The sequence below is a fragment of the Patiria miniata genome, unplaced genomic scaffold, assembly GCF_015706575.1.
Source record: "Patiria miniata isolate m_02_andy unplaced genomic scaffold, ASM1570657v1 HiC_scaffold_5, whole genome shotgun sequence".
Lineage (NCBI taxonomy): Eukaryota > Metazoa > Echinodermata > Asteroidea > Valvatida > Asterinidae > Patiria > Patiria miniata.
Genome location: NW_024037072.1, coordinates 7,865,691 through 7,888,179, shown reverse-complemented (window position 1 = coordinate 7,888,179; position 22,489 = coordinate 7,865,691). Strand labels below are relative to the sequence as shown.

General features: G+C 39.6%; 1 protein-coding gene across 1 annotated transcript in view; it reads right to left on the bottom strand.

Annotated features, from left to right (window-relative positions):
* Nucleotides 1-22,489, bottom strand: part of LOC119741086 (kalirin-like) — a 45,304-nt gene that overhangs the window by 8,748 nt on the left and 14,067 nt on the right. Inside the window, exons 9-22 of the mRNA XM_038216756.1 lie at nucleotides 21,303-21,418; nucleotides 20,353-20,475; nucleotides 18,984-19,166; nucleotides 17,566-17,748; nucleotides 16,526-16,635; nucleotides 15,829-15,898; nucleotides 14,651-14,740; nucleotides 13,429-13,521; nucleotides 12,361-12,480; nucleotides 10,954-11,130; nucleotides 10,014-10,115; nucleotides 1,617-1,698; nucleotides 1,110-1,197; nucleotides 450-567 (exon numbers count right to left, since the gene is read on the bottom strand). Of these exons, the coding sequence (XP_038072684.1) occupies nucleotides 450-567; nucleotides 1,110-1,197; nucleotides 1,617-1,698; nucleotides 10,014-10,115; nucleotides 10,954-11,130; nucleotides 12,361-12,480; nucleotides 13,429-13,521; nucleotides 14,651-14,740; nucleotides 15,829-15,898; nucleotides 16,526-16,635; nucleotides 17,566-17,748; nucleotides 18,984-19,166; nucleotides 20,353-20,475; nucleotides 21,303-21,418 (1,655 nt within the window). The remainder of the gene's footprint in view (nucleotides 1-449; nucleotides 568-1,109; nucleotides 1,198-1,616; nucleotides 1,699-10,013; nucleotides 10,116-10,953; nucleotides 11,131-12,360; nucleotides 12,481-13,428; nucleotides 13,522-14,650; nucleotides 14,741-15,828; nucleotides 15,899-16,525; nucleotides 16,636-17,565; nucleotides 17,749-18,983; nucleotides 19,167-20,352; nucleotides 20,476-21,302; nucleotides 21,419-22,489) is intronic.

Genomic DNA, 22,489 nt, shown 5'->3' with positions numbered 1-22,489 from the left:
ACGATATAGAAGAGCCCGCTGCATGGTCAGCATATCGAGGTCAAGATGCAGTCTTGTTTTGCATAATTAATCGCTGAATCTGCTCGCATTATCATAGACCCTTGCTGTGCAAGGGAATATTCCATACACTAGCTTAAGGTTACTCATATCACAATTAGACTAAGTTAAATTTGTACATTAATTAACCCTAACGATCCTAAAAACAATCAACAACCAATTTAAGTTTTCAGGGGATTTTGTAATTGAGGGCAGCCGTTTTCTTTGAATCTAACATGGGTCCCTTTAAAGTATACAGGCACAGATGTGCAAAAGCTTGAAAACAATTTAGAGAGAGAAGACATTGAAGGAAAATTGCAGTGTTGGTGCAGCTGGTAGGCGAGAAATGCACCACCGGCAAGTCCCCGTAGTTCAAAGTTCAAAATTCAAAGGTCGTGATCTAAAGAACTTACCTTGTCGCTGTCCACTGTGGCGGTCGTGTTCGTAGTGGAGACAGAGTTGAGTGAATCTCGGTCGCCTCTAGGGGGCAGCAGCAGATCGTCGAGGAAACTCTCTTCTAGATTGGCGGCCCTGAATAGAAACGATTGGGGAGGATAAATACAAAACAACAGGAAAATTAAAACCAACTTAAAATCCATACACTAAAAGTTTCACGGGCTGAGATCAAACAGCTGCTAAGCAGATAAATGCTTGGCAAGTTTATGTGTTAAGCATGAATAGGCTGAGAACCAGTCACAGGTGCTAGACATTGCATGACAGTTTGGCTGGTGACCGGCTTTTGCTAAGCGGGTAATTTTTACGCTTAGCCAACTTTTGTACTTTGCTCCTTGAAACTGTGGCACCTCAGCAGAAAATGTTAATTAGCAAACTTAAGAGGCTTCAAAAAACTTATGTGGAGACTTGATCAACGGCAAAAAATTCATATATCATGGTGTGTTTTTTTGGGGGGGGGCAGAAGTTTTAGTGCACGTTTGAATACTCAGCACTAGCAGCTTCGTTTAAAAAAAAAATGAAATTACCACAACATGGTCTTTATTATTAGTAGTATTTCTCAAACACAACACCTAACAAGAAAACATTCATGGACTTGTCATCATAATTTCTCAACATACCTTGCTGTTTTCTGAATCAAACTTCTGGACGATGCCGCATTCTTGGCGACAAACTTTGGTGCCGTTAGCTTCGTGGAATCCATGAGAGCTAAAGTAAAAAGTCAAGCGGAAAAATTGATGAATTTTCTCTGTATATGCTATGTTCAAACAACCATTGAGGATCCATTCATTTGAAAGTTTTCAAAAGTTGCTTCAATAAATCTGACTGAGCCAGTAGTTCATGTTTTGAAAAATTTTCAAACTTGTTCGAAAAGGAAATTTTACTTTGCGTTTTTCGTAGTGTATACTCAGGGTTGTCCGAGGACTTACAAGAACAAAATTCACGAGCTTACTGGGTGGGACTCTAACCCACAACCTCCTGCTTACAAGTGCAGTGGTCTTAGCACTCGACCACCGAGCTTGCCGGGGTCGGCTGGCCGGTTTGAGTCTGCTGTAGCAGCGGGTACCACAACCAAACTTTGGTTGCGGTTATGCTTTACCAGACAGATACCATATCGGGCTACTAACCAGCACGAAGATGGACCTGTCTCTCGGTCACGATGTCTCTCATCTTACGGATCCATTCTTGCTTGGCTTCTAAACTGGATGCCTGCCAAAAAAAAAAAAAAAAAAAAATCAAATCACAAACTGCTGTGGTTGTTACATTACTTCTTCATCTTCATAAATGTATGCAATCTGATATTTAAAAAAAAAGTGATTGACACAGGCTGGACAATGTGGAAGAATTTTCAGAAACTGGATCCCTGTTGAGCAAGAATTTAGTAGTTAGGGGGTTGAGGCTTGAAGAAATTGAAATAGACGTCTGAATCTCTATTTCCCCAAATCACATGCACATGTGACAAAGTACCGTCAATATGTGTATACAAACATTGACAGTTTAAAGGCATATCACTTGCTTTTCATGGATAACTTGCTTTTCGTGCATTTTGTTTGTTTCCAATAATAATGATCAAAACCTGACATGTTGAAGTTTCAGCTTAGTGGATATTAATGATGTGGACAAACAATTTTGTCAATAGCACTCTATATTTTCAAAATCAGTCAACTGACTCGTCGTCGGGGATCACCTACATTTCTTGATTTCTCCTAAATGACAGCAAGCCAGACTAAATAATTTCACAGGGTGTTTAGTACCAGTATGATCTTTAAGCCAAGTGAGCTTTTTTGATGATAATGTGGCAAGTTACTTTTGGGATAAATGCAAATGATTCTTTATGCATTTAAAGCTGGAGTCCATCATTTGCAGCTATCCAAAACATAACTGGCGTAAATCTTGTTGAAAAACATACTTGGTTGAGAGATAGTAAGGGGACTAAACTCCCTGTGAAATTATTCTTTTTGGAAAGCTGTCATTTTGAAGAAATCAACAAAAGAAGGCCTTTCCAACGGTGCTTCTTAAGGCGCACAGTAGGAAATTTAAATTAGTAGTTCGTTTTGTTTTGAGGCGAAGCGCGCGCAAGCATTGGCACGACGCACGCGCGCGGGCAATTGCTATAATTCGTCAGTTCAGTGCGCGACACTGCGTAGCTGCAATCGGCTCATTGAGAACGTGTCTCGGAGGCTGAATTCAGGCCCAATTCAAAACATGATTCCGCAACTTTTGATTTGAAAATGAGATCCTAGAATGCTGTTTTTCTCGGAATATACAGCTGAAGCCGAGTTGAAACTTCATCAGGTTAGTTGTTCAATACCCTTCTATAGATTTTGAACACTTTTGTTGCTTCAAACGAACAAAATGCACAAATTACAAATGATGGACTATACCTTTAAAGAATTAGATTATGAAGTCTCACGGCCTCATGAACGGGGGGAATAATTGCAAAGCGCTTTGAGATTGTTGATATGATGGAAAGCGCTATATAAGATTTACAATTTATTTTATTTATTTATTTTGCCTAGTCGGCGAGAGAATCGGGAAAGATTTGTGACAGAGTGATGCTAATTGTCAACAGTGCTCTATTCTTTGCTACGTATTTTTGCTACTTGAAAGATATGTAAACATATTTTAAAATGTCCACTCAACAGTATACAGCACGGAGAGAAAATGTTAAAAGATACTTGGGTGGGGTTTTGCCAGTTAGTGACTGCCTGTCACATATATGACACGGCCTACAATACCTACAAATCGTATTACACAGGATTTTTTTTGGTAAATGCATGTATTAATGGTGATAAAATCTCCACTTTGCTTCGGTACGCAATCCACAATGGAGCCTCCTTCTCAGAATACTGTCTCTAGGGTGAAGATGGAGTCACTGATTTGCGTACTTGTGCTGGTTAAGACAAACAGATTTTATAACAATTCCTCAGCTGGTCACTGGAAACCAACAACAAAACTAGACGAGAATGTTAGCAACCTTTGAACTGATTATTTCATATAAGGTGTAAAATTACTCTTTGCGATTCATTTTCATAACATGGTGGCTTATGACTCTTTTTTTTGGCTAAGGAACTACATTTGATACAAGATGATAGAACTTTTCTTCGGTGAGATGTAAATCTAACAAGAACTCGATGGGGGGAGGGCAAATGTTACATTTTTATTACAGAGTGAATGCAGATTCTTCTTTCTGGCTGCTAATTCAGACATTAGATCAGTTATGAGCATTCAAATGAGTTTTTTTCACACACACACACACAAAACTTTAAAGCCTATGACGTGGAGCAAGTACTGTTTTCACTTATGTAGGAATACAACTACTAAAATAATATATTTTAGGTAGTACCTTGCCAATTAATCATTTTTCAAACATCAGATTTTAATTTCTTTTTTCTTTTTTTAAAGCCAATGACGTGGAGCAAGTACTGTTTTCACTTATTTGGGAATACAACTACTAAAATAATATATTTTAGGTAGTACCTTGCCAATTAATTATTTTTCAAACATTAGATTTTATTTTTTTTTTTTTTTTTTAAAGCCAATGACGTGGGGCAAGTACTGTTTTCACTTATGCAGGAAGACACCTACTAAAATAATATATTTTAGGTGGTACCTTGCCAATTAATTATTTTTCAAACATTAGATTTTTCAATTTTTCTTTTTTAAGCCAATGACATGGAGCAAGTACTGTTTTCACTTACGTAGGAATACAACTAATAAAATAATATATTTTAGGTAGTACCTTGTCAAGTAATCATTTTTTACAAAGTACTGCTTTTCCAATGTACTCTTTTTATTACTCTTTTTTACAAAACTTCAGACATGAATGTAGATAATTTTTGCTTGGCATGTCAATTTGTGCAGGAAAGTTTTCAAATAAATGCCATGAAATTGGGCCCCTGCGATGAAAGGCAAATCCGCTTAGTGTAGGTATCTAAGCTTAACGTCAACTTGTTGCATGGAAAATGCTAGCATCAACCATTCTCTGAAATACTGAAATAACAAAGAGCCCTTTTTTTTTTTTTACACAAATGGGAATTCACAATACACAGTCTAGTTTGAAAAAAAAAATAAGACTAAAATGTTAAAATCTTCACACTGTGTGTCTTCTCGCAAAGAAATAATTACAAAGAGGCAATTAGTGTGAAGGAACATGACAAGTAGTGTTAAAAAAGTCTCCAACTGGAAATTTCACTACATTTCTCCTGTAACAATGTACGAGGTGACTTGAAGAATTTATTATTTAGAGCAATTTTCTGTGAATTTAATCTTTTAGATGATTTGTTTCAATTATCAACTTTTTCATTAATATTTTATTCCTTTATTATGAGTGTGAGAATATTCGCTAAAATCAATAAAAACAGTTCTCAAAATCATTAGATACGGTGTCCACAATTCAGCAATTGGTAATTTAGGTGAAGCTTGTGCCGAAAATAGAAGTGCTAACAAAAGAAGAAAAAAAAAGGCACGCTTCATATAAACCGAACTAAACCCGACCTGATCTGGGTAAGCTAACTGTTTTTGTCTGTAAATGTTTGTGAGCGCCGCCGGCAACCGAACACGAAGTACAAAAAAGAGCGCGCCCCCGCTACTCCTTCCAAGAGGGAACATTTTCCACTGCGTTTTTCTTTGCACAAAAGCGGACAAAGTCCCGGGGGTGTTTCCATCTTTAGAACTTGAAATTCAATCCAGATTCAGCCAGTGTGGGTTTGCGACGGGTTTAAAAAGAATGACTTCTGCTGACAGAATTTTTTTATTTTCATTTTTTTTTTTTTTTTGCAACTGAATATTCCTAGGCAGAAATTCTATTCCTGAGGCATATGTTCTTTTTTTTCTGTCAGTCGATGACGAGATTGGAGACCATTGCCTTCATCACACATGCCTGGAGTCTCATGTTGTCGGGAAATATTATATGTAAAACGTGCTATTAGTGCCACACCTTACAGACATGGGCATATCATTAGAAATATGTCAATGTTGAACATGAACTACAAGGGAGACTGACAGACTAAACCAAGTAAGACTGGCAACGTAGAGCAGTCAATTTGAAGAAAATTTAAAACAAGATCTATGAATGATTATTCCGATGATTACATATTTAGCTTAAGTCTTATTTGTACAGGTGAAATTCCTCCTATTACAAAAAAATAATAAATGAATATCTTTTCAGAATTTGTTGTTTCATGTTTAATAAATTTCATGACCATTAAATCACCAGTGTGAGCTAAATGGCTCTTAAAAGGGGTGCATGACAATTTCAAGAACTGCGTCATTTAAAAAAAATATTGTGGGGAGAGCGATTTTGACCTTCCCTTACATTAATTCATTTAATTCCTGAATGTAGCATGTATCAAATATTTCTCTTCTGTTGAGTGTCATTTCATCTTTTGCAATAAAACATGTTGTTATTCAGTCTGCATTGTCGCCATTTCCTTCATTCTTCAATAATTTAAACAACTACAAATTGTCCTTTTTTATAAAACTGCAGAGTTACTTTCAGTGATAACCCTGCAGCATTCCTACATGTGCAAGCTCTTCCACTATATAGCCAGCTTGAGTTCTGTGCCGGCTTTTAAACCTGCGTTAGAAATCTTGGGACTTGGGCAATCTCACTTGGGCAATACCTACTCCTTTTAACTGGGTCAGGTTCCAATATGGCTGGCAAGCCCTCTGTGCAACTCTTATGGCATTCCAACCTGGGCAAGCCCTTTAATACCATTCAGCATCGTAACTGGGTCAGGTTCTAACTAGCCGGCTAGCCGATCACGAGTACATTCCTAGTGGCATTCCAACCTGGGCAAGCCCTTTAATACCATTCAGCATCGTAACTGGGTCAGGTTCTAACTAGCCGGCTAGCCGATCACGAGTACATTCCTATAGTGGCAATCCAACATGGGCAAACCCTTCAATACCATTCAGCGCTGTAACTGGGTCAGGTTCCAACTAGCTGGCTAGCCGATCATGAGTACATTCCTAGTGGCATTCCAACCTGGACAAGCCCTTTAATACCATTCAGCGCTGTAACTGGGTCAGGTTCCAACTAGCTGGCTAGCTGATCATGAGTACATTCCTAGTGGCATTCCAACCTGGGCAAGCCCTTTAATACCATTCAGCGCTGTAACTGGGTCAGGTTCCAACTAGCCGGCTAGCCGATCATGAGTACATTCCTAGTGGCATTCCAACCTGGGCAAGCCCTTTAATACCATTCAGCGCTGTAACTGGGTCAGGTTCCAACTAGCTGGCTAGCCGATCATGAGTACATTCCTAGTGGCAATCCAACCTGGGCAAGCCCTTTAATACCATTCAGCGCTGTAACTGGGTCAGGTTCCAACTAGCTGGCTAGCCGATCATGAGTACATTCCTAGTGGCATTCCAACCTGGGCAAGCCCTTTAATACCATTCAGCGCTGTAACTGGGTCAGGTTCCAACTAGCTGGCTAGCCGATCATGAGTACATTCCTAGTGGCATTCCAACCTGGGCAAGCCCTTTAATACCATTCAGCGTCGTAACTGGGTCAGGTTCCAACTAGCTGGCTAGCCGATCATGAGTACATTCCTAGTGGCATTCCAACCTGGGCAAGCCCTTTAATACCATTCAGCGTCGTAACTGGGTCAGGTTCCAACTAACTGGCTAGCCGATCATGAGTACATTCCTAGTGGCAATCCAACATGGGCAAGCCCTTTAATACCATTCAGCGTCGTAACTGGGTCAGGTTCCAACTAGCTGGCTAGCCGATCATGAGTACATTCCTAGCGGCAATCCAACATAAGCAAGCCCTTTGATACTGACAGTCATTGTATACATTAAATCTGGCTGTGCCTCAGTACAACTTTTACATTTTTCCAACCTGGGCACTCCCTTAAATGTAAATCTTTTTGGTAATTGGGTCAGATTCCAACCGGCTGGCTTGTTAACTCTTAGTGCAACTATTGTGGCATTCCAACATGGGCCAGCATTTGTATAAAGTGGGTCACCTTATGAAATGCCTGACTATGCCTATATAAAACCCTTACATGTAAGCATTCCAATATGGGCAAGCCCTTTCATACCAATCAGCGTGCTAACTGGGTCAATTTCTACCCAGCTGACTAGCCTACCCCCAGCGCAACTCTACCCTCATGGCATTCCAACGTGGGCTTCCATTCACAATTGGGTCAGCTGTCATTATGGCTTGCCAGCCCTAAACAGAACCCTCACAGAAATTCTAACATTGGCAAATCCCTTTAAAAACCAATCGGAGTTGTAATTGGGTCAGCCTCCAACTTGGCTGGCTTGCCTCTCGTACGTGACAAGCTTTTCCAGCATGCTAATCTAATGAACTCTAATTGGGCTCCGAGATTCGATTGTCGGGAGTGAGAATAAAATCACATGGTTTGAACGAGTTCTCCGATAAATAAATGCTTCCTGAACTTGCATAATGTCTCCCAAACTACGTCAAGCATCATGCCCAAGTCTGTGCACGGGTAATGTGAAGGTGTGAATGAGAACTGAAAATGAATTTCCAATGAGATTTTTAAAGGTCAAGTGCGGATGAATTTATGCACAAACTGCTAAAGCGGAATTTGTTGACGTAGTGCTGGTAAAGATCATAACGGAACATCTAAGTAAAGTAGGATTGTACTGACAACATTTGCATTCACATGTACTGTATATACTATGAAAACGTAGAAGAATTTTAGAATATCTAAATTGATGAGGTGTGTGAACATTTTGAAAAGGTACATCAAAATTAGGCCTTGATACATGTCAACAATTATTGGACATACATGTCAGATATCATTAGTGCGATTGTGTACATTGTAGATGCAAAATTCTTTATTCCAAGTAATAATTGTTCAACAACAGAGCTTCTAACAATGAGGGTAATTTTAAAACAGCCGATTTCATGAAACAGTGCATAACTTACACCGTGCTAGGACTTACGCAACATATTTATTGCGCAGCTGCCCAATAAACTTACAATCGTTTTTCACGAAACTTGGCGCAGCTGTGCATCGTTTTAATTAATCTAAACATCTTGGACGAGGATGATACCAGCATTTACAATGACTGTTTTTGTCTACTTTTGTTTATTCATGAAACAGTCGTTGAATCAACCCTGCCCGCCACTTTGAAAATAGTTTTGTCTGACTTTTTTTTTCGGAATCGTGCGGCAACTCTGAAAACTCACAAGTAAAATTCAGTAACTTCAAACATAAAGCTGCGTGTCTTGTATCAACCTTGATAGGTTGTACAATAACAGGCTCCACGACGATTACATTTTGCTAGTAGAATAGGTCATTTTCAGTCACTACGCCACAACTTATTGCCATAATTTGTTGCGCAAGTTACGCCATAATTTGTTGCGCAAGTTGCTGAGTTACGCCATAATTTGCTGCGCAAGTTGCGGACTTACGCACTTTGAAATTTTCGTGAAATTGTTATAACTGAAATATTTTCGTAACTGAAATGTTGTGCAGCGTGAAAAATCGCGCAACTTACGCAATAAATTGTGGCGCAAGTGGACTTCCGCAACTGCGTAAAGTTTCGTGAAATCAGCTGCAACTCTGTTTGGGTATTTTCAGGCTGCTTAAAAATTAGGTTTATTTATGCAAATTTAACTAGTGCAAATGGATACAAGTTTATTTTCAAACTTTATTTAGACGAGTTTTTTGGTATCGTTGATACATTCTTTTCACATTTTTGTAATGCGATTGAAAATTTCCGAACTCTGATGCAAACAAGGGCGGATCCAGGGGGGCCAAAGGGGGCCATGGCCCCCCCCCCCCCAAAACGAAACCATTTTTTTTTTTTTTATGTGACATCGCAATAAAGGCTGGCCGCGAATGAGTACACCAACATCTTTTCCTCAAAAAAACATTGGTTATAAAGTGGTCAGAAATTGCCTCAGATTGCACCACAGAGCATCTAGAATCCAAAATTTTTTTCGGGGCCCTTAAGCGGGCCCCGAACCGCACGCCGTAATTTTTTTGACCCACTTTTTGGGGGGACCAATTTTTTTTTTGGCCCCCCCCCCCAAAATTGTGTCCTGGATCCGCCCTTGGATGCAAACTAACGACAGTGCAGAGCAGGCCTCATACATCCTGCACTCTTTTAGGACTCGGAAAAGGGGACAAAAAAATGACAGTGAAGAATTGGGTGAAAAAACCTCAGCCCAATGCAAATAAATGACAATTGAAATGAAGTCCACCTCTATGTCTAGCAAAAAAGGGTTTTAAGAACGGGATTAAAGAAAAAAGATAACGTTTAAGAACTTTTGGACCTCCCTCCCTAAAAATACTGCAAAGATTATAAGGCTTCAAAAATTAAGGCATTTATTGACCCATGTTTGTTTTAATTTTGTGTAAACTTCAAGTGAATCTTTCTTCAAGTATCTTTGGATTATAAGTTTAGAAAATGAAACTTCACAATACAAATATTTTTAAAAATCTGCAGGTCCAATAAGTACGGTATTTAACACAGAGATGTTAAATGTGTTGAAAGAGAAAGGGGTCTCTATTTAGCCTTGGGATTGTCTCACTCACCTTGAGTACTATCCTGTTATCGGACGACGGCGTGCTCCCGGTCCACAACGCAAACTTGCAACTGTCGCCCTCTATGTGCTCCGTGATGCCAAGGTCCGAAGTCTGCGTGACAATCCAATGCTTTGGTCAGCTTTGATATTACAAATAGTATGAGGTCCAATCGAAGACAACTGTTCCACAAATGAAGACTTGTGAAACGTGTTTTTTTGTAACAAACATGAATCTGAGGCAATTAGGTCTACCTATGTTAAAGCTCATGTTACTTTCATTTCTATTTTTTATTTTTTTTTATTTTGGATCAGCCTATATTTATGCATTCCGTTTACTGTTTAAAAAGTAATGTTGTAGAAGATTTTCTTCTTTTTAAATATTTATTCTCTTGACCATTATCCTATAACTATCTGTGAGAAACGCATCGTTTTATTCATGAGAAGAAAGATCTAGCCACCAAAAAGGTCAAGTGACATAGCTCTCATGATTCAAAGGGTTTCTAAAGGCATGGTCTGACATATTTAATAGAAAATATTAACTTAATTAATGATTTCGCTTAATGGTTATAAATGAATGACGTAGTTATTTTTTTTCCCTGTAAAATCTTTTGTAGTTTGATACCTGATGATGTCATAATGACAGCACAGTAATATGTACACCTTGGGATCAGGGTTGATGTTTGTTCCAAGTTTGAAGTTGATCCAATGTACTGTTTAGTAGAACTGAGCAAGTGATGAACATGCACACACATATACACACCACGCACGTTTGTTTATGGTGTAAATCGAGGATTTTCTTTTGTTCCTCTTCACTTTTCCTTTGTTTGTACTTATTGGTTTTGTACACGTTTTGGTTTCTGACCTCGATTCACCGATGATGTTGCACGTGTGTGTCCTCAATTTACACCATAAACAAACACAGAAAAGCTGTGATTCATGATCCAACTTACATCCAACTTGCTCTTGAAGATGTACTTGGTCTTGCCCGTGCTGTCTTTCCCTTCCTTACTGAAGACGAGGAAGAGCTCAAAGAGGAAGATGTGCCTCTCCCGACCCTTCCGGAAGATCTGCTTAGGGTCCCAGACCTGGAAGGAGTCTTGGAGTATGACCTCTCCGTCCATGTTGCCCTGAAATCAGATTTAGCCAAAATTAATTGATTGATCGTAAAGGAATTGAACGACTCTGTTAAAAACCAAGGGACATTCTGACAGAGTTGGTAAGCAAAAAATAAATTAGCACAGCAAATATTTGCTTACCAATAACCTGTTACCAGCCAAAATGCCATTTTCTGTACATTACATTATTTGCAACTGGTTCCCAGCTAATTTTTGCTTAGATCTTAAATTTCCTAAGCGATGTTATCTGCTAAGCCGCTCCATGAAAGTCTTTATGACAATATTTTTAAAGTTTTTTTCTGATATTTCCCTGAGAAATTTCCAAAATTCCATGGGAAATATTTTCAGTTTAACAAGGTTGCTGCAACAAAGCAACTAAGACACTGATAATATTAACACTGCTTAATCACTAAAAAGCCACCATAGCCAGTCAGTCAATAGACACAACTTGGACACACGACACTGGATGCACATGCGCCCAACTGGCAAAAACCTTTCCCATCTGGGATACTGTCAAATTCCTCGAGTTTTCCCTGATGTTTTTTGTGTTTTTGCCAAATTCCCTGAGATTTCCTTGACTAGGAAAATGGAAAACATTTTAAGTTTTCCCTGATTTCCAGGTACAGAGTTACTGGAAAGAGTTACTGGGAACCCTGAACTTGACTTCAAGGGCCTTTCCTATCTCTCCTTTGCCCTCCTCACAACAACCCACGGATAGACAAACAGACAGACCAACCAACTAACCAACAGTCTATTTACTTACATTCATGCCTTCTAGCATGCTCAAGTGAATGGCATCGTTGGCTTTCTTGGGCACAATCAACAAGTCTTCAAGGGCCTCTCTGATCTCTCCTTTGCCCTCCTCACAACAACCCACAGATAGACAAACAGACAGACATACCAACTAACCAACCGTTTATCTACTTACATTCATGCCTTCTAGCATGCTCAAATGAATGGCATCGTTGGCTTTCTTGGGCACCATCAACATGTCTTCAAGGGCCTCTCTGATCTCTCCTTTGCCCTCCTCACAACAACCCACAGATAGACAAACAGACAGACCAACCAACAGTCTATCTACTTACATTCATGCCTTCTAGCATGCTGAAGTGAATGGCATCGTTGGCTTTCTTGGGCACAATCAACATGACTTCAAGGGCCTCTCTGATCTCTCCTTTGCCCTCCTCACATCAACCCACAGATAGACAAACAGACAGACCAACCAACCGTTTATCTACTTACATTCATGCCTTCTAGCATGCTCAAGTGTATGGCATCGTTGGCTTTCTTGGGCACCATCAACATGACTTCAAGGGCCTCTCTGATCTCTCCTTTGCCCTCCTCGCAACACGCCAGCAGATCCTATGACAGAATAAAAATATTTATATTAACTGAAAAATGGGAGATAACATCTTGAAGCTCAAAGGATATCGTAAAAACAAAAGCACTTGGATTTGTAGGGCCTGAACTATACAAATCCACCTATTTTGAAAACAAACAGTATTACAGATTTTTTCTTCCAAACTGTTCATATCAGATTCAAAATCTAAACGACAGCAATATGGACACTTTCAACTAGAAAAATAATGCACATATACCCGATCTGAAATCTGAAGTCTACAATCCTTGACAAACCTCAAAAAAGCAGAAGAAATTCACAATATGGGGCACATACTAGTTCTTTTCAAGGGAAGGCCATTTTGCAGTGCGCAACGGGAATAGGTTATCATCAGTTTGCACACACTGTAAATCTGTATTCATTGTACACTGGGTATCAAGAACAGTCGTGTTTATGCTTGTAAGCTTTTTTGGGGTTTTCCCCCTGTGAATGATGTTTGTTTGTATGAGCTCTGTGCGCAAGTACCCCCTCAACAGTAGGGAAGAGAGAGTTTGGGGAGAACACTGGGAGAGACATTTGAACGCATTGCAGACGACGCCTGACGCTCACGCGAAGATGATATGGCTAGTGTGCACATTTACAATAAAATTAGTCAGGTGTGTACTTTGCGCCATACGTGCACGAACCAGTACGCATAAAGTGTCTCCCGCCCTTGAGCTCTCGCCCTCTATTGTACGCGCATGGAGCCCATAGGCTTCTGAATACATTTCCTGTATGTATTGTACTGCACACCTTCACATCAACAATGAAGAATGTACTATTATCTTCAGGATAAGAATACGAGCTAGAGATGATGGTATAAAGTTGAGAATTGGTCTTGGATTGCTGCAGAATGTACAATTTTCCGATGAAAGAAAGACAGACGAATACGGGTATGCCCGCCATGGATACTGCCATGCAGTCGCGTTTACCTTGAGAAGCAGCTGGTACTTGGTGATTCTCTGGACTGGTTTGATGATGTAAGCCTGGACTGACAAGCCTAAGCCATGTTTCTTCTGGATCTCCTGTGAATATCACACAAAGTACGACAAAGTGTTATCTTCTAAAGACCAATACCTCAACAGGTTAGTTTTCAGCCTTCCATTTGCTGGGAAGGCAAATATAAATGAGTTATAATATTTCAATGCCTTAATTCATCCATTTATTACTTTTTAAATATTGGTGAATAAATTTCAAAAAAAAAATCATCCATTTTTGAATAAAAAAAAAATCATCCATTTTATTACTTTTTAAATATTGGTGAATAAAATTCAGTCAATTTACTAAACTACCCCCCCCCCCCAAAATAAATGTAAATAAGCAAATCAACAGATCCTGGGCCAAGTTTAAGGCAGCAGCCAAGGAACACGATCTCTTGCAAAAAGACAATTGTTTATTTAGTGTTGTCTGTAATCACAGAGGCTCACACCCTATTCAGTCTTGGTTGTTGGGAAGAAATTCGAGAGATTCAGCAAAGTGCACCAAGTCGGATAAGACCCAAGGCCCTTAAAGTTGACTAGTGAATCAAAGAAACAAGTCTCATCAGCATATAACAAAATGCAGGTCATTAACTCTAACCTTACCAAATCCTCCAAAATCCTCTTTGCAAAGTGAGGGATTTTGCAGGATTGAGGCTATATGGCAAGAACGTGTGGCTGATTTTGGAGGATGCACTGTGTCAAGGCCTTAGGCTGGATCTTGTGTTGTTATGCTCAGCTGTGCATAAATTTAAGCCTAGATTATACTTGTAATCCTCCGCACTGCTCCAGAATGTCACTTGCTCTGCTTCATTATATTAACAGTGATTGCTGGAGGATTTTGCAGGATTGAGGCAGTGATCACCCCTCCAAGGACCGCATTCAGGAAAGAACGGGGCATTTTGCAGGATTGAGGCTGTATGCAATTTTTACATGGAGGCAGTTGGAGGATTTTGCAGGATTGAGGCTGTATGCAATTTTTACATGAAGGTAGTTGGAGCATTTTGCAGGATTGAGGCTGTATGCAATTTTTACATGGAGGCAGTTGGAGCATTTTGCAGGATTGAGGTTGCATCCTAGCAAAAATGCCTACAAAGTACATGTAAGGGTTAAAAAAGTTTCACTTATTTAAGGTTTTGTATCTTTCTTTAAACCATTGCAATACTCCTGATCTTACCTCGAAGAAGCTACCAGCTTGATCCATCAACAAGGCGTTGGAGTCAGGCTTGTTCCTGCAATACGTCACGTACATCTGATACTTGTCCGCCTGTACAAAAAAAAGTACCATGAGAATTTTCAAGACTGTGCTTATATAAATGTTAGCAAAACACAAATGATCTTTTCATTATTGGCTTACCAACAAACAAAAAAAGCTGTGACCGATTTTGTGCCCTACGTTTGAAGTATTACTGAGGTGGAAGCACACTTGCCCGCAGGTTGTACTCAATATACTCCTTTGACCAATAAGATAACCAAACAGGGCCCAATGCTATGGCTCTGCTTACCGTTAGCAAAAACTCCCCGCTTACTTTAGCAGAACATTCTGTACTTACGGTAAGCGTATTTCATGGTTTAGCAAGGAATTTTGGCTTGTGCGCAGCTTACAGCCCTTAAAGCTATAGTCCATCATTTGCAGCCATCCGAAAAGTAACTGGCGTAATTATTGTTGAAAAACAAACTTGGTTGAAAGATAGTAAGGGAACTTAACTCCCTGTGAAATTATTCTTTCTGGAAAGCTGTCATTTTGAAGTAATCAACGAAAGAAGGCATTTCCAACGGTGATTCTTAAGAAGCACCGTAGGAAAATTTAAATTAGTAGTTCGTTTTGTTATTCAGCGCAGCGCGCACAAGTATTGGAACGACGCACACGCGCTCGCGGTTGTTGTCATTCGTCGGATCAGTGCGCGACGTCGCGTATAGCTGCAATTCAAAACAATTCAAAACATGATTCAGTAACTTTTGATTTGAAATTGAGATCTTAGAATGCTGTTTTTCTCGGAATGTACAGCTGAAGCTTAGCTGAAACTTCATCAGGTTAGTTGCTCAGTATCCTTCATTGGATTTTGAACACTTTTGTTGCTTCAAACGAACAAAATGCACTAATTACAAATGATGGACTATAGCTTTAACTAAGGATTCTGTGCTTACAGGGTTAGCACAGGATTTTTCTGCTGCCACAGTTACATGAAGCACATAACAGTGATCGTAAGCGCAGAATTTTGTGGTAAGCGGAGCCATGAAATTGGGCCCCGATTTCAAAAATACGTTCAATATGTATGCCAGCGTGGTTTCTATTTTAGTAATAGCTGCTAAGTTTGTTGGCTGGATTAGCCAATGACTGGCTCTGTTCCTTACCCATGTGACAAAGCAATGGCCGACGTCCTCTGGCATAGCTTCGTATTTCTCCAACTCTTTCAGGAAGATACTGTTCAAACCAAAACCCAGAGTGAATCCAAAACATTAATTTATGATCCATGGGTAACGTTCAATGGTCATCAGTCTAGCTTTTGGAAAAGCAGCTATTCTGTCTCCCAAAAAGCACTTCACAAAAAATGAAACAATGTGAAATTTATAGCATTAACAATTTCAGTTTCAGTGTGGCAGTCAGCATTATCCTAACAAATTCACTACCCAGTAAACTTCACTTGATATACTGGTATGAAGCAGACGTCAACCTTACTAACTACTAAATCCAACTTGTTTACTCAAAATACAACAAAAGCATCTCTCCATAAAACGATATACTTTTACACTTTAAAAAAAAAACAGGGGTTTTTTTTGGCCTTCTTTTCCCAAACCACTTTTGGTTCAGAAAATTTTAAGACCTAAAATCGTTCTTTGAGAAAATCATTGGATCCAAACCTGGGAATCAAAACACAATGCAAAAGTTGGGCCAGGCAAGATTTTGAACCTAGATCACAGAACCAGAAGGCTAGAGAAGTACCCATCAGACTAGACAATATCACACCATAAACTCTCTTCGCATAAGATAATTAGACAGAAACAACACACTGACCCCAGTCTGAGTGGGGGATTATGTCAAAGTGCTTACTCTTTATGGAAGCTGTAGATCTCCTCAATGTTGCCGAACAGGATGTGCTCCTTACCCAAAATGCCTTGAGGCACTTCCACAACAGAGGCCACCATCTCACAAAGGTAATTCTGCCAAGACAGCAACCGAGACAAGCTATTTTCTATACTGACTTTCAATAATTTATTTCCGTTTCACTCAAACTGAAATTTTTGACAGTTTTTTGTAAATTAAACAGTAAGACAGAACATAGAAAATTCCATTGCTTCTATCGGATATATGGTACTGTTCACTTCAGATTTTGATTGATGTACTTCTTATATGTCTAAACTCAATATACATTTTATAAAATTTCGGCTAGTAAATCTATATTGGCTAAGTAATGTGATATCCCATGTCAAAAACCACATACGTCTCTGCTAAAAACAAGTTAGGGAATAAGTTTATAGTACACAAATTGTGAATGATTATGAGTGCAATGGTAAGAATAATTTCATGAGGTGACAGATGGAATGTTCCATTCCACGAGGCGAAGGGAATGGAACATTCCACTTGTCACCTCATATTATTCTTACCACTACACTCATAAACATTCATTATTTTGTTTATACAACGCCTGGATAAATCCTCGTCATCTGATTGTAACTAGTGTGACCGTGCAATGAAACTTCCATTTACCGTGGAATGGAACTTCTATTTTTGCAGTGTGGCCGGGCCGTGGGTTGGGACGAATAATTCAATGACACATGGTCAACGACCCACCAATCAGATTTTATAAAATAAGTTACGGAATAAGAAAGAACATAAAGAAGGATAAAGGAGTAAATCTGACAGTGTTTGGACATAGTAACCAAGTTCTTCAAACTTCTGCACTAACAGCCTGGTTTCTGTCATGGAGCACCGCATATATTCTTGGCTTACCAACATTCTAGGCTTAGCACCCCCAAAAAACTGACCCACTCTGAAGAATAAATTTTGAAATACTGATAAGAAAGTTTGTGTAATGCTACAAGGATTCTACCTTCTCAAGGGTCTTGGGTTAAGTACAGCTTAATACATACATTGATACAGCAGTGTAGATCCCTGACATAGGCCTTCTCCGTCTGCAGCAGTTCTTGCATGATGAAGTCTCGTTTCCGTGCCGACTTCCTCTTGTCCTCGTTCGACTCCTTGGCGTCTCGCAGCTTGAGTTCCAGGCTGGTGTCGGACATGCGATGGTCGATGGACAGGTCCTTAGCATCATCCTAAAGGCAACAGTTATTAGAGAAGACATGAAAGAGGAAACATTTTGAAATGGTGATAGACTGTTTCCCGAAACATCTTAAAGAGTTGTTTTTCTAGACATCAAGTTTTTTTCCAAGGGTGATCTTTGGTATACATCGGTGAACAAAAGACGGCTTTTTGTAACTCAATAATGAGAGTGTAACTAGGACACTTTGTTGGTTCATATGCACTGTTCAATAATTAAATAAGCTACTGAATTTGCGGGCACCAGTAAAAATAGAGGAATCCAAGACGTGAGGCCTTTGTACTCAGTTTTGTTCCTAATTTGGATTTCATTTTACTTATTGCATATTTTATAAGATGGAATTTTGTGTCGGGGTGATATGAATCAAATTAGGTTTTGCCCTACACCCACGTTTAAACACTGTATACTCAGTGTGTTACCTCCCGAGTGAAAGTTGGAAAAAATCACTGGGGTGGGACTCGAACCCACGACCTCCTGCTTTCTAGTGCAGATGTCTTACCACTGGACCACCGAGCTAACGGGATGGGTTGGCCGTTTCGAATCTAATGTACATAGCAGCGGGTACCGCATTAACTATTATAAGATGGAATTTGATTTATATCACCCCGACGCAAAATTCCATCTTACAATAGTTTATGCGGTACCCGCTGCTATGTACGTCAGCTCGGTGGTCGAGTGGTAAGACATCTGCACTAGAAAGCAGGAGGTCGTGGGTTCGAGTCCCACCTGAGTGATTTTTTTCAAACTTTCACTCGGGAGGTAACTCACTGAGTATAAAGTGTTTAAACGTCGGTGAAGGGCAAAACCTAATTTGATTTATTGCATATTTGTTGGCAGCAGAGCTTCTTCCTGAGTGTCCCTTCTTACTGGCTCTTACTAGATTTGTGCGGAACTCTTGAACCTGAATCATCTGGTTCCACAAGCAGATATCAAAATGAACTTGTGAAGACAGCAATCATCACAGCGTGCAGTAGTAATTGTTTGCACGGTTCTCAGAACCAAACTGTCTATGACTGGGTTCGATTCCTGCCCACACCGACGGTTGCGGCCTGCTTCTATGGGTTCCCCCAGAAAGGCCATTCTTGGTTTTTTCCCCAGCTCTGAAAAGTGAATCTTTTCACCAAGGTTTTCTATCTCTTTATTTCTACAGGTATCCAAGCATCTGTGCAAGTTGGAGGCATTCCAAATTTCAATACCAGAAAGAAGTAAAACAAAAATAAATCCACAGACCTCGTGACTGAGCCCAAGCCTTCCCTCTAGCTGAGCTCGGTACTTGTCCATGCGGAGGGAGAAGTCCCTGTATCGGTTGTCTACGGCCGACACCCATGACTTGATGCTGGAGGCATGGAGATGGCCCTTTTCTACAAGGCTGTTGGCAAGCTGCAGCAGTAATTTGACTTTCTCTCGTGTATCCTGTTGAGCAAGACAGCCATAACAATCTCTCATGAACAAGTAGTTCTCATTATGGACCTTTTTTGCCATGCAACAGCTGGATAAGTTTTGATGGAGTCAAAAGCCTTTGATTGTGATATTTGTTACCGATCTCAGATTACAACCCACCAGCAGACCTCAGCAAGCATGACGGTGGAGTGCAAAATCTTTTTGAACAGATGTTGTGGGTTCGATTCCCACCAGAGTAAGCTTGTGTGGTTTCTCCTCACAAAATATTGGAAAAGTACTGAACAAACAGTGCTTATAACATTAAGCTAATAAGTGAGCTAAGGTGACGTTGCATTTAATTAGTACTTGTAACGATACCCCAGGCGGTTCCTTTTATCTATTCTGTGTTACTTACAAATAAATACAAGCCTTACTTAATTTTCACTGGCAAAAATACTGCCGCAGTTATCATATTATTTATAGAGTAAAGCCTGTCAAATTGTATTTCCCTTTTGGCAAAGATAGCCACAGAAACTTAATCTTTTTGGCAAAGTAAGCCACAGAAACTTAATCTTTTACGGAAAGTTAGCCACTGAAATTATTCAATTCATTATTCATTTAACTAATCTGGCACCCACTAAAATCCTATTGTATTGTACTGTATTGTGTTTGTAATGTATTGTATTTGTATACATGTTTGTAGTCATTTTTTATTGAATGCAGGGCCCCAATGCAAACCAGTTTTGAACTGTTTGGGCATACCCTGGGTAAAGAAATGTAATAAATAAATAAATAAGTGGTGAAGGGCAAATCCAAATACTAAAATCAACAGGTAACTAATTATTAGTAGTTTATTAGCAAGTTGAGTACATCACTGCGATTTGGAAGAGAAACCCTGTGGTCAAGACACAGTTTTAGAGCAAACATGTGCCTCAACAGAGCCCTACATTTCTATTCACGCACAGTGCATTCAAAAATTCAGCCAATACCGGTACCTCAACACAGTTGTTTTATCCACCCAGTTCTCACAAAAAGGGGCTTAAACGATTGCTTTATTTAATTCTGAAGCTGAACTCTCTGAACCACAATGAACAAATAACAGAAACACCGTTTCCAAATAATAACCCAGCACAGCAGAATCAAATTTATTCAAATTTCAGACAATGTACTTGCTTCTTTTTTATAAACCAAAGATGCAACTTTTTTTTCTTCAATTTACCTTGGCAGTACCCTTGAACTCATTGTGTTCCTTGAGAAGTGCCTGCGTCTCTTCAGGGTTATCTCCAACGTTGGTGTGAGTGGACAGGTAGAACTCTCCCGTGTCGTGAATCCACTCTAAGGCCTAGAAAATGGCATCGAGAAAAAAAAGAATGTAAGGATCTCGTTTGAAAGAATTTTGAATTTGGGAGGTGTAAACTCGAACCAACCAGTTGACCCGGCAAGCTCGGTGGTCAAGTGGTTAAGGCTTCTCTACTAGTAAGCAAGAGGTTGGGGTTCAAATCCAACCCAAGCTCTCGGTCAACACTGTAAGCTCTCGGTCAGCACTGAATACAGTAATTATTAAATATCCAGTAATTACTAAATTATTAGAAATTATCAAATTATTAGTTAGGCATAGCTAAGGATAACATTTTAAGACCGATTATAGACAATTTGGAACTTAAATAATCTTTCATACCTAACGTGGATTGGTTTTGTTTGGACAACGTGTCATTACGCTGTTTACAATTCAATTTGAACATTTGTGATGCAATCAAGCTAAATGAGTCGTTTGTCGGGAATTTTTATTTGGAGATACAGGCCAAAATAGGGCCACATCATCACATCACTTCATCACATCTCTTGGTGTTCCGACTTCCATAATTTTTTAACTAAAGATGGTATCAGCATGCGGTGTTCACAGCAGTAATGCTGATATTGTGCTCTTTTCAAATCTGTAATAAATTTTTTTTACCAGGGTTGACAAACGACTCATGTAGCTTGATCACATCACATTTGTTTGGCAAGGGCATGTGAACTGCACTATTTTTTACTACATCCTCCTTGGGGCCTGATGCATAATAATTTACAGAAAAACATGCATCAGAAGGAGACAATGTGCTATGCTGACAAAAAAACAAACCTGCTTTATTATGATGTAATATGTTTCTGCATTTATCAAATAATTACCTGTCTTGCACTGCGTTCAAATAAGACGTACTGCAGACACTGATCCAGACGTTTCTTCTTCTGAGTCCAGCTCTCAAGAACTTTGTCCTCTTGGCACAACAACTCCTCCAGAATCCCTGAAAACCACAAAAAGTCCCCATTTAGTGTTTGGGCAGTTAACAAGTCCTCACAAGTCAATCAAAAGTCCTCATAAGTCAATCACAAGTCAACCAAAAAGTCCTCACAAGTCCTCACTAGTCAAACACAAGTCCTGACCACAGGTCCTCACTAGGCAACCACAGGTCCTCACAAGTCAATCACAGGTCCTCACAAGTCAATCACAAGTCCTCACAAGTCAATCACAACACATTCAAACTTTGTGATGCGACTTATTTTGTGAGGACTTGTGATTGACTTTTGATGACTTGTGATTTGACTTGTTACTGACTCGACAACAACTCTGCAAACAAGTCATGGATGGTGTCCCCATACAGAGCAGTAGTCATTATAAAGCGTGTGTGTGTTACCAGTGATGCAACCATACTGGAAACATTCCAGACAGAGAGGACAATTTCTTGGCTCAAGATGGTCACTGCAAGTTCATGTCCACTACCATGGTTTTATGGCAATAGAGGGAGTCCCTAGGGCTCAGCAGTCAGCATGACAGCAATTTCTTGTGGTCATTACAATTATTCAAGGAATGGCAATTTATTACATGGTGCAAGTTCGGAGACCACTAAGTCTTTAAACAGGAAATGCCTTGAGAAAGTCAGTCTTAAAGCTATAGTCCATCATTTGCAGCTATCCAAAAAGTAACTGACGTAATTATTGTTGAAAAACATACTTGGTTGAAAGATAGTTAGGGGACTAAACTCCCTGTGAAATTGTTCTTTCTGGCATGCTGTCACTTTGAAAAAATCAAAGAAAGAAGGCCTTTCCAACGGTGCGTCTTAAGACGCACCGTTGGAAATTTCCGTTAGTAGTTCGTTTTTATATTCGACAAAGCGCGCGCAAGTGTTGACACGATACACGCGCGCGCTCGGCAGCTATAATTTGTCGGATCAGTGCGCGACATCGCGTAGCTGCAATCGGCTCAGTGAGAACGTGTCTCGGCGGACGCTGCAGGCCCAATTCAAAACATGATTCAGCAACTTTTGATTTGAAATTGAGATCCTAGAATGCTGTTTTTCTCGAAATATACAGCTGAA